The 12,550-nt window shown below is 38.7% G+C and overlaps 1 protein-coding gene across 12 annotated transcripts in view; it reads left to right on the forward strand.

Moving 5' to 3' along the window:
* The window catches only part of LOC118423066 (CNK3/IPCEF1 fusion protein-like), a 37,540-nt gene that overhangs the window by 2,450 nt on the left and 22,540 nt on the right, over positions 1-12,550 (forward strand). For 6 of the 12 annotated variants that reach the window (XM_035830980.1, XM_035830982.1, XM_035830984.1 and 3 more), the window contains exons 2-10: positions 4,652-4,755; positions 5,308-5,367; positions 6,559-6,773; positions 7,278-7,365; positions 7,521-7,562; positions 7,868-7,990; positions 8,730-8,789; positions 9,140-9,208; positions 9,959-10,248. In XM_035830980.1, the coding sequence (XP_035686873.1) occupies positions 4,652-4,755; positions 5,308-5,367; positions 6,559-6,773; positions 7,278-7,365; positions 7,521-7,562; positions 7,868-7,990; positions 8,730-8,789; positions 9,140-9,208; positions 9,959-10,248 (1,051 nt within the window). Of the gene's footprint in view, positions 1-4,651; positions 4,756-5,307; positions 5,368-6,558; positions 6,774-7,277; positions 7,366-7,520; positions 7,563-7,867; positions 7,991-8,729; positions 8,790-9,139; positions 9,209-9,958; positions 10,249-10,599; positions 10,678-11,112; positions 11,212-11,621; positions 11,715-12,046; positions 12,137-12,550 lie in introns of all 12 variants that reach the window. The other 6 variants (XM_035830974.1, XM_035830975.1, XM_035830977.1 and 3 more) reach the window with 3 other exon arrangements.

Consider the following 12,550-nt stretch of genomic DNA (forward strand, 5'->3'; position numbering starts at 1 on the left):
GTAATGGTACCTGCATCACAAAACTCATGACAGTATTTTCTGTGTAACTGCTATGTGACTAAAAGGGTTGTAAAATGTCGTAAAATTGAGTAGATGTACCATAAACTTGTACACGGGCAATTATTAGAAATACAGACAGTTTTTTACGAGTAGAGAGTTTCCTGAATCCTAGATTGGTTCTTCGAATGCTAGTGTAAAATTGGGGCCAAATCAATACAGTTGCTCGCATTTATAATTGCACAAACTGTTTACAATGTTACTGTATATAACTTACAACATCACTGCTTTAATTTTTATTCCTAAATCTTGTATACTAAAGAGTGGCAAAGACTAGAGCAGCTCACATTCTTCCAAACTTGTTTTGTCAGTGTAAGAATGACCCGCCCAGCAGTATGAAGACAAAGTTAAAACATCCTTTAGTAGAATCATTTTTTCCATTGTGTAACTGAACTTTAATATGGTGACAGAATAACAAATCTTTCTGTACAAACCGAAACTGAAAGCTCTAGACCATGATCTTTACATTGCATCATGCAGAATTTTCAATGGCATTATGTCATTATCCCCATTATGACAATACAAACAAAAGTAATGTCTGGAAATCTAGACTGTTTAGTTCTAAAATTTATGACAAAAATGTAACACTCCCCTGAGATAAGTGTAACTGTAGCCCATTAATTGCGTTCACATGATTTATTGAGCACAGTTGGGAGAAGGTCAAAGGTATCAGTGATTCAACCAAGCTTTAAATTGGCATCATCAGATGGCAGTTTGGTATGGGTGGCCATAAATGGTGGGATGCTTGTGTGCTCAGTGTTTGATGAAGGTAATGGCACTTTTAGCAGGAAGTATGCAGGATTTGAAACCATCCATTTGGGATTAATTTGTCGGGCTTAGTTTGTCATTTTGGGAGGAGGGAGTGGGACATTTCTGTGGTTAGGGAGTTATGGGTCATTTCTGTGGTTAGGGAGTTATGGGTGTGTAAATCAGTAGGCAGAATGGATACAGTGGGGAGATTGGAGAGTGTTACGTAATATTTTACAAGTAACAAACAAAAACATGTACAGTAGTTACTAGAGGATACCACCCCTCTAGTTCTTGAAGTGAAAGAGTCCTTGCACAGAGCATGACACTGGAAACCTGATCCATCCATGTAATCAGAGTAAAGCAAACAATCCCTGGTCTTCTGAAGCTGATCTTATCTTTAAATAAAGGAAAAACCTTGCCTCAAAAGTAAGTTCAGTACAAGTTGTCAGTACAAAGTAAAATTCATCTTGTCCCTAACTGGAAAGCAACTTGTCAATTGCAACTTTCCTAATTTTGTGTTTTTCAATTTCTTTCTTGTTACGAAATAACACAAGTCATCCAGGTCAGATTGAATAATGGCCTCTGCTAATTCTACCATGGAAACCCATTTGGTGTGCCAATTTCCAGCATGTCAACATTTGGCAATACCAGAACAGCCTTTTGGAAGACCTTTCAGTACTCTACTTTGGAGAGGTTTTTTTTTCATGAGTATATGCAAAGTAGCAATGCCGGAAAACTTAAAAAAAAATGGCTGGAAGGGTGAACCAAAAATATTATGTGTGTCATCAACACCTGGTGTAACACTGGAAGTAAATGCAGCTGTTGCATCTGACCATCTTCTATTGTACGTTATCTATTGTACTCTGTCCAGAGATAGATCTTAATGATAGGGGCATCATCATCCTGTTTACGTGTCAACAGAGCTGGCGGTATGTATTAAACTTTGTCAGCAGAAAATTTCTCGTCACAGGTGCTATACACATGTAACCTTATGGTGTGGTCACATTCGTTGTAGGTATAATTTCATACAATTTGTATGTGGTAAGATATTCAAGCAGGCCGCCACACAACTGATTACAAGCAAGAATCTGTGACAGCCTGTGCGATAACAAGACAGATAAATCTTGTACAGCACTGTCCCCAAACTGGCAAGAATGGCCAGGCCCTTGCACTCAGTAAGAATGGTACTGGGAACCTATTAGGGGGTTCAGCATTTGCTTTGCCCTATAAAAACATAAATAAACCTTGACATTCTACCTGTGTAAAACATCGCTACACAAACCCTAAACCCTTAAACATTGTTTGTCTACCTGCTAACATAAACACTACAGTGTCAGACGCTAACATATTAATAATAGACCAGGGAGTGTGGTTGTTGGCGGTTCTTCTTTTGTCTAAAGATAAGCCATGTTGATAAGGGGGTAATATGGGGTCATTGAGATGTCAGCATTGACAGGTCACCAATCTTTCCAGGTCACTTCAAAATATTTACAAGTTTTCTGCAAGTATGATAAAACAGTTAACCATGCTACAGTATTATGTATCTTTCCTTTGTGGTGACAAGTCATACTCAAATGACAAATTAGTGCCAATAATTTAGTAACAACTTGTTGACTTTTCCAGTGTCACGAGTTAATTGGCCCCTGCCAAAAAAATCAAATGTTTATAATTCTGAATAATAATGAATTTACAGTGAATTTTCAATGAAAACAAAGATTTCTTTTCGATCCTGTACCATAAATTGCCCACTACTAATAGTAACATGTAAGTAAAAGATGTAATTACATTACTAGCAGGTGAAAGATGTAATTAGCCCCAGGTGTGTAACGGTTGGTTATGCAGGTGATAGGTCCATTTGTCTAGCCTGGGAGAAAGTCTGGAGCACATTGTTTAAAAGACAGGTGAAAATGGTGGTGTGACTGACCTGTGACCAATCGTGGTAAAGATGAATTCAGGTCAAGTTGCGATGACTACAACTCTACCGAAACACTTAAGAGTCACTGTTACTACCTCACTTAACCACAGGACTCAAAAGACTTTTTCCTGTTTCCTAGTCTTACTGCAAAATGTAATTCATATTATAGAGACTACATTTTTAGCATGCAAGGTTACAAATTGTTCATTTTTTCCCCAGCACTCTCAGCAATCTTACTGCTACCCGTATCAAAAAAGATGAATTATTTACAAGTGCACAGTTAAGAGTCACACACAAAGTCAAACTTTGACATTAATAAAGGTATATCTATACAGAATACACATGAAATCTATGTTGTTGGTTACGATTTAGACACCAAATTATGTTGATCTTCAAGCAGATTTTATGGTGGCAGAATTACAGACAAAGACAGTGACTAAATAAGGCCACCTTTTGGCCATTGTTTTGGAGTCTTGTGGACACTGTTTTGGCCCATGGAATGCCTTCTTGCCAACATTGGATCTGCTTGGCGATAACCATTTTATAAGTCTGGGAGATTATGTGCCTTAATCGCCACAACAATAGGGTGGCCTCATTTGTAACCTGGGGACACAAAAGGTGTAAATAAGAAGATGCCCTGAGGCATTTACTGTTATGCTAGACAAGGCAACCAACGTTGCTGTTGTTACTAAAAAGCCCACTCAGCTAGAATCAAAGTCCTGTAAACAGACAGTTGCTATCAGTAGAAATTATCTATTCACTCCATAACAGTCCATAGGGACTAACTGTGACAATCAAGACATTCTGTGTAAATAAGCAAACAGACAATCAAAGCAGTTGAGCGAAGGATATTCAAAAGAAAGAAACACCTTGACTCGGCTTGAGGTCGATTCACTTGTTTAATGTTGTAGAACTGAAACAAGCAAGTTTTCAAGTTCAAGTACATCGACCAAAGTACTACAGTACTAATGACATAATGTAAAATCACTATAAGTATTCAAAACAACTCAAAGAACAATCTTGACATCATACTATTTTATATCTATTTAGACATGTACATAAGATGATGTGTACATTTGAATCATTTCAATTTGAATTAGATAATGAGTCTTCAGGTAGATCTGCCACCTGTTACTTTTGCACACCTTGCAGATTCCCCCAGAGAACTGCCAAGTGATTTATGTGTTAGAAATTTATGATTTCCAATGGCAAATCTCTGCATGAGGTAAACAGGTACAAAAGAACAGTACATAGGTGTTTGCAATTAATTCCCAGGGAGTCTCGTCTGAAACACCTGGGGAGATGCTCCCCATTGTGTGCTCTAATTGTTGTGCAAATGTCCTTGAAAAAAGCTTGACCTGGTCTGACCTGTCCAAATCATGAAAGAAAGTACCTAGATAAAAGATTTTTACCAGATGTCTTTTTATTTCAAATATTGTATGATATATGTATCCCATTTATGGTAATCCTTAGGCACTATTTTATTGTAATTACAGTTATTTGTGGGGAAATTGTATAAACAGCAAGAAAATGAAAGAAACTCAGCTGTGCCCAAAATGGTATAAGAGGCCAAAAGTCTTTTCTGGTCTTATATACATATAGTGACATATATAACATTGGGTATAGATGACTAGAAATATGGTCAATCCTGTTTGGGTTATCTGGCCAATGCAATGTGACCACCTTTTCCAATGACACAAATACATGTTTTAACATCCGTCATCCAGTATTAAGAATCCAGTCAATCACAAGTGATTGTCTTGGGCAGCTTTCAGTACAGTCACATGCGTGCCTGAAGTCTTACAATGTTACGGCCTCAAACTAGATGTCTGCATCATTGTTACAATACAAGAGGTTGCCCCAGACACGACCATGTTCGCCCAGACCCTGTCTGACCCTGTGTATAAAAGAGATGTTTGTTAATGGCAGGTTTGGACGATGCAGTCCAGCCCTACATCCAGAGCTTCATCCTGGCTGGGGTCACAGGGGAACAACTACTCAACTTGTCACACAGAGACATGGACAGGTTAAATGTAAGTGTCACTTTCAAAAAACAAACTTCATTTTAGATAAAGAACTACCAAGAGGCAAGAACGGTTATCTCCAGGACCTGTTTTTCTGGAAATTTGCATGTTGGGACCAAAAAAATCATACCCTTTCCTTCCAATCAAAAAAATTTGACTTTTATTAAACTGTTGAAAATGTATTTCAAAGCTTAGAAGGGCACATTTAAGAATGAACAACATTGGCTTTCAAATGAGGTGTGAGAAGGAAATGAATTCAAAATTGAACACAGCCCTGTGCTGGAGCGCTAAAAATTAGTTCAATCAATTTTCAGAGTACCAGCCTTTGACAACACTTCATGCACCATAGCACTGAATTGAAATAGTATGAAACATTTGTAGCACCTTTTCAACTCGTCGTTTATATCATTCCACTAAAACTTGCTAATTCATAAATCATGCTCATGAATCAGCCTGATCACATTGTTCAATAGTTCTATGTCATACAAGTGAATGTATTCTTGAGTATAGATTCTATGGTCCACTTACATCCATGTTAATCTGATTACTCTTCTTTGTTAGATCACCAAGCTGGGACACCAAGAACTCATTCTGGAAGCTGTAGACCTCCTTTGTGCCTTGGTAAGTGCCTCAGCTTAAACATGAAATTACAGTATTAGAAGGAGAGGGGTGTTAGTGTTACACCATTTACATCATATGAGTAAATGGAACTGTAAGAAAACCATGCATACTTCAATAATTGTTGAAAAGTGTTACATGTTTTCTCTGCAATGTTGACATGAAATGAAAAAATACTTTTAGAAAGTTTAAAAGGTATGCATTTAAATCGTTGTAACCTACTATTTTTTTATGTTATGAACAAGATTTGCATTATCTGTTGTAACACCAAATTTTAATATTTTTTAAAACTCTTATTCTATATTTTCATATTCTATCAAGTCATTCCTGATCATTCTAAAAACAGTATCTGTTGTTGGAATTAAATTTGACAGCCTAGACTAGAATTCTTGGTTACTAATGATAGCAGAAATTTATTCTCCATACAATTTGAGGTTCCTCCTCTTTAATATTTGACATAAGAAATTTGCTATTTGGCAGTGAAAGTCCAGCCTTTGGTACGTCAAAGTCCCATGAGAGACTTTCACTTGACAGTTATACTTTATTGGGTTGAATCAAGGAACAGTGTGTTATGCCGTCAGTTGCTATTGTTGGCAGTGACCCCAATGCTTGGGGCCAACCCAAATATTTACATGAGAAAGGAGCCGATATCAACAGGGTGTAAACTGCATTTTTCCCTTTGAAATTGTTTCTGTCATGCTTACTCACTGTGAAGTCTAGAATGTGGCTTCCTTAAACTTTCCTAAAGTATTTAAGTAGAAACACTTTTAGGTACTTAACATAAGTGTGGAAGACATAATATCGTATGTTAGATACTTGAATTTACATTACCTAAAGTTATTTGTGCAATCAAGGTACAAGGTGTGTTGGTGGCACCGACACACCTTGAACCTTGGTTGCACAAATAACACTGTGGCCTGAGGCAAATAATTGTTTTTTTTTTGTAACGTTACATGTATGTCGAAGACAAGGTTGCTGAAGTTATCAACTGTTCATTACCTTGATTGCTAAGCATAGCCAATTATTCAATGTGACCATTTATTGATACATGTAGTTCCTTAAGTGATTTTTCCCTTGATACAAGCATTGAGAAATGACTAAGATTTTGTCAGTCTCCTGAAAGGTCTTCTTGGTCAGTTTTGACTGTATTGATTTGTCATTCCATCTATTGTAATGTCTGCATTTCTTTCGCAGAATTTTGGCCTGGAAAACGAGACCCTCCAGTCGCTGACAGTTGCGCTGGGTTTGAACGTAGAGAACTTGGACATGGCCATGACTGTGAGGAACCAACAGAGCATCCTGGTGGGCCTGGCTGGTCCCAGGGACAACTACAAACTCCCACCAGACATCTTACGTGCAATCTGTGACGTCCTAAGTGCTGCAAAGGCTGTTGTGTCCTGGTTAGACAGGTGGGGGGAAAACATAGGAAAATGAATCATCATCTAAATGATCATCTATGAAACTTGGGAAAACTGATGATTGTGGAAACTTAATGATTTTTGCTCATGAAACTGAAAGTTAGAGCTTCTTGAATAACCAATATTACAATGATTTTAAGTCCTTTTTCATTGATAGCAACAGGGATACATTTTCAGGGATTTAGAATTTAGTTATTTCGCTGAGAGGGAAAGAAGGTTTTCATACTGTTTTAAGTGTGCAGATAAAACAATTCTGTAGTACAGTAGTATTAATTATAAGATGGAAGCGCATATTCACATTAGTTTGCAGCGGAGAACTCAACATAAAGAAAAATAAGAAAATAAACCATTTCAAGATTTGAATTTCCTAAATGACAAAAATGGATTGGAAATTTCTCAAAGTTCCTGTTGAGCTGAAAAAAAAGATGAGTTTATCTTCTAATTCCAACAATCTTACTTAACACTGCCTCACCATGTAGTCCATTGTTTACACAGGACTCCATTTGTACAAATGATGAATTACATCGCAATAAGGAACAGGATAGTGAGAATATGCCTGGGCTTCACCTCCAGTATACACAAGGTCTGATCATCTTTCTGATTCTTCTGTGATTCTTCTTTGAAAATCGTCTTCTTGATCATCTTTTTATTGGTACTTAATTGGACTGAATACCTCTTTGGCTCTCTTGCCCAGAACAGTATCTAATATGTTTGTTGTCATGCTTGTTTGATATGTAGGACCCTAATAAAAGAGATGCAGAAGAGACAGTTGTGCCATTGGTAAGTACATTGTAGAGTGCGAATAAAATGCTTCATTATCTTTGGATTTCAGTGTCACCTACTTGCAGTATTATTGTATTTTGATTTATTATTGTTGAAAGGAGATGTCTCCAGTGTAAAAGGATATACTTAATCAGCAATTTGCAGTGACAATATGAATCATATTATGCATGTATGCAGAACATACGTAATTTTATGTAACTATGTATTTGAAGGTTCAAAACTTTTTGCCATTAAACTTTGACACTGTTACAGGCATTTTATCATTCTAAATCATCATCCATGGAACATTTTCCCTACAACAGTGTAAGGAGCTTGCCATGTTAAGTCAGAGTCTTCAGCTGTCTGTTAAGGATGACCCGCAGGTGTGTTCCGCAGCCAGGGTGGAGGTCATCACACTAACCAACGTGGACCACAAGCTGGGGCTGGTAAGACATGCTGGATAATAGAATGGAATAGAATAGAATAGAATAGAATAGAATAGAAGAGAAGAGAATAGAAAATAGAATAGAATAGAATAGGAAATAGAATAGAATAGAATGGAATAGGAAATAGAATTTATTAGGATTCTCCATATACGTTGACAATGGAGGGTATGGGGAAACAGGTGTCAAAGGTCACCTCTTCAAAGTCGCCATACACACATGTTCGCACATGTTTACACACGGCTAATTACAAGACGGGGATGCGCCAGGTCTCCCGTCCGGGTGATTTGAAGTGAATCACCAACTCCAGACAGAAGGGTTTGCTCCATCTCACACCGCACCATTGCACGTGTGGGGGTTCTTTAACGTGCATGGGGTGTGACTCTCCCCATACACGGGACCTCCATTTAACGTCTTATCCGAGGGACGGCCCTAGCCGAAGCTAGGTACTCATTTTCAGAATAGAATAGAATAGAATAGAAATAGAAAATAGAAAAAAATTGAATAGATCTGATAATGGAATAGAATAGATAGAATTCTGTCAGCTGGCAGTAAGAGTTTATACTGTGTTATACATTTGTAAGTCTGACGAACACAGGACCCTGAGGCTAAATTTTGCAATGTGCCCCTCTGTTAACTACACAAGGGTAGCTTTGTGACAAAGATTCGCAAGTCATCAGTTGGATCTTTCTATAGTGCGAATGTTCATTAAATTTTGTAATAACATTTTGTCTTTTTGTAGGGGATGTTCATACAGTCGTCATTCAATGGAACACACTATGTCACAGGAACTAAAGAAGGGGTAAGCCATCATGTCTTGTCATCTCTGTTTAGTCTGTTTTGTAGTAAGACTGAGGTCTATTTCATAATGACAAGATATGTCTGTTAGAGTATGAGTTGATGAGACTCATGCTTGGGACGTTGAAAGTCATGAGGTGAATGTCAAACTTTTCTTAGCATTGAAAGTTGTGGAGTGACAGATGAACATTTCTCCATAGTCTCCATTGAGCATCTATTTAATGACAAGATAAAGGAGCTTGAGTTGATAAGATTGGTTTTATTTGGAGGTTGGGAAAGTTGTGGAGTGACTGTTGAACATTTCTTTACATATAAACTTGGAATGACAGATACACCTTACACCTTTCTTCACAGTCCCCAGCCTACACCTGCAAGAGAATCCACCCGGGGGATGAGATCCTACAGGTCAACTATCAGACAGTGGTGAGTCCATAGCTTCCTCGGACCCTTGATCATACAGACACATGATATCAGAACAGGGCTCTAGACAGCGTCCGTTTTTCCGTCAATTGACGGAAATTTGCTGCGTGTGACGGAAAAATTTTAAAACTAATCCGTCAACTTTGACGGACAAAAATCTGATAAAAGCTCCTTGGTGGAAGCTACAGGCTGCTTGGGGACGCCGTCCATGGTCGTAAAAGCCACACACTGTTTGTTTTGCTATTGTTATGATTGTTGACAATGTGTGTCGGTGCCCTTTTGCATACGATAATCTCATTAAAAACCATTTTTCAAGGTCTCAGTTCAGTCTCTCTAACTCCTGAAATAGTGTTTTCGCGACAATGGGAATTGGCTGATGGAAAAAAATGTCAAGCTGGCTAGAGCCCTGTATCAGAGTGAAAGTTAAGGAATGTAATACTAGCCTGGATTCATAATTTTAATGTGTTATCACATTTTAGTGTACTTGATTATTATAGCTTAATTACAAATGTTGAGTTATGGTTTTAATGCAGAGATTCATGTACAACAAAATAAAATTCAACCTCTGGCTACCAGACCCTTCTTTTACCAATAAACCATTTTTGTTGATAGATTGATTGAAATGGTAATGATATATAATGACAGACTGCACATTTCCAGGATATATGCATGTATGTTACTTGAAGCAGAATGTCTTAATGTATCAAGAGCTGAGCAAATCTAAAATGGCCACTGTACTGGTTACTTCTTCAGGTTGGCTGGAAACTTAAAAAACTGGTGGATGCTCTCAAGGAGGATCCCCATGGGGTAGTCATCACTTTCAAGAAGAGACCAAAAACATCAAGATCATCAGGAACCCCTTCTAGACCCTCGTCGGGCTCCTCCTCCAGGCTGTCCCAGAATTCCCGGCATTCCTCAGGCAACCATATCCGCGGCCGGTCCCTGGATTCCGCGTCGCCGGCGAACTCCGTAGGACGGGTGCCGCCCTCTCCGCTTGTGGAGCTGTACCTCCCTCCTCCTCCGCCCGAGCCATACAAACCCAGGTGGGTGGGACATCCATGGATGATGTCTACACAATCAGTTAATTACAAGCCTGTAGGGTTAGCATGCAGTGATCTGAGGAGTCTAAATCTTCAGGATCACAGGTTCAGGGTTTGAATCCCAGTCTGAAACTGTGGTAAGTATCAGTATACAAAGTGTAGTGATAAAAACCTCTCATCCTCATCAGACGCTTTGGATCAAATTCTTTTAACGGAAAAATAGGATCTAGCAGACTGACATTTTTTACTCCACCAGACGTTACAGGTCTTAAAGAGTTATGTTTCACGTCCCGTACAAATACATCTTTATGTGCGTATTTGAATATTGCTTCAATTGCATTTCTTCAATTCCAGGCAAAACTTCTTTGACCGTGTGAGAACACCAACTTCAAACATTACCCAGTCCCAGGTTCAAGTTCACCAGCCTCTGTGGTATTTACTTAACTGTTTACTATAGGGTGGTATTTTGCGGTGAAAGCACAACCCCAGTTTTCACCTCTCTTTGCTCTACCCCCAGCATGGAGTAGTTTTTGCAGCACACTTTCATATTTATATCACAGCTATCTTTTCATCATAGCTAATGCACGTTTTCTTGTAGGCAAATGGTGTGGTGGTGGATCCCAGTTAGTTTTAAATCATTTCCTTTTTCCCTAGCAGTTAAACAGGTTCTTTTGGTCTTTCTTACAGGCCTTCTTGTCACAGAAAGACATTGTTTCTCTCTTTTGCACCATTTTGACATTGTTTACTCATCCTTCTTGATTTGTAGTTTGTGCATGAACATACATGACTACATAAGTCTGTAGACAATTGTTTTTTTCCTGTAATGTTGCATAATGCAGACAATATTGTACCAATGTCAACTTTTAGGGAGGATGAGGACATGAGCCCCCCTCCCCCTCAGCCCTTGAGTGATAGATCCCAGAGTGTACACATTCCTACCCACAGGCAGGACCAGCAGGCTACTTGGTACATTTTGAACATGTTTTGATGCTTTCTATGAATATTGAAATGTAAAATGTGCATACTTTGAGAGTTGTGAAATACAACTTACTAACTGTATAGCCTTTTAAAGGCAGATAAAGTGGTACAAAAGCCAACATGTACTTCTACTGTGGATTTGTAGAAGATAGTAGGGATAAAATAACTGGAGATCTTGTAGGATGTACGCATGTTAAAGGCTTGAAAAAACCCTGGCCAGGTTAATTATACTATAGGTATCTTGGAGATGATTTCTGTCAAACTCTTCCGGGATAGGGTTGATACTGGAGTATGTTTGGTTAGATTTCTCACATCCGTAAGTGGTCTAAATATTGTACCATACTGTACGTGTAGTTGTTGTAACCCTGTAACAGAGATCCAACACTCCGACATTACAGGGATGATGATGAGAGGAGTCCCCCTTCCTCACGCCCCCTGAGTGGGAGGTCTCAGAGTGTCCATTTTCCTAGTCATGGACAGAGAACATACTGGTACAGTCTTTCATGCTCTGGTGCGCCGTTGGTGTTGGCTGTCCCTATACCATCCAAACTGTCTATAGGAAGCTGCATGCTCTCTTGAGATTTATCTTTCAATCTAGCTGACTCATCCAAACCCCATAGTTTAGGTTGTCAGGTGTCCTTTAAAGAACTGATAAGCAAAATAAGTACAAATATATTTTCTTCATATCCTGTACGGAAGACATTTTTAGTACGATAGTACCATTGCTTTCCCTGGCAAGGTTTTTCCTGTACTTTCTTGTTGGCAACAACTGTTATGCCTCAACAATGCACAAGGTGATTTCATGTATTCCGTACAATGTTAGGGATGGTGATGAGGAGCGCTTCAGTCCCACAGATGCTCCTCCGTTTTCTAGTAGAGCTCAGAGCTTCAACCAGCCCAGGGGACAGCAGTGGTAATATGTTCGTTTATTGGGTCTTGCGGAGAAAAAAAAAGTACTGGTAGATGTGGTGGTGGAGGTGGTGATATTTTGAAAACTATATTCCCATAGAGCATGTGTTTGAATTTGCATGCATAGATAGCCTCTGTTCAACTTCAAAAGTTGTCATTTCTGTCCTCTATTAAACAAGGGTATGTAAGGCTGGACTGTCCTTGGTATTGAAACCTTGGTCTGACAGAGTTACTTGACTATGCCTATATTCTTGGCCAACCTTTCTTACTTAGTCACTGTGTGCCTCTTCTCTTCTAGAATCTTTGGTTTCAACGATAGCATTTTTTCCCTAGCAGGTTTCTGCCAAGCTTACTTGTTGGCAGTGACCATGTAGAACTGTTATGCCTCACAATGCCCAGTGTGATTTCATGTATTCCG

The sequence above is a fragment of the Branchiostoma floridae genome, chromosome 9 (assembly GCF_000003815.2).
Source record: "Branchiostoma floridae strain S238N-H82 chromosome 9, Bfl_VNyyK, whole genome shotgun sequence".
In the NCBI taxonomy this organism is placed as follows: Eukaryota; Metazoa; Chordata; class Leptocardii; order Amphioxiformes; family Branchiostomatidae; genus Branchiostoma; species Branchiostoma floridae.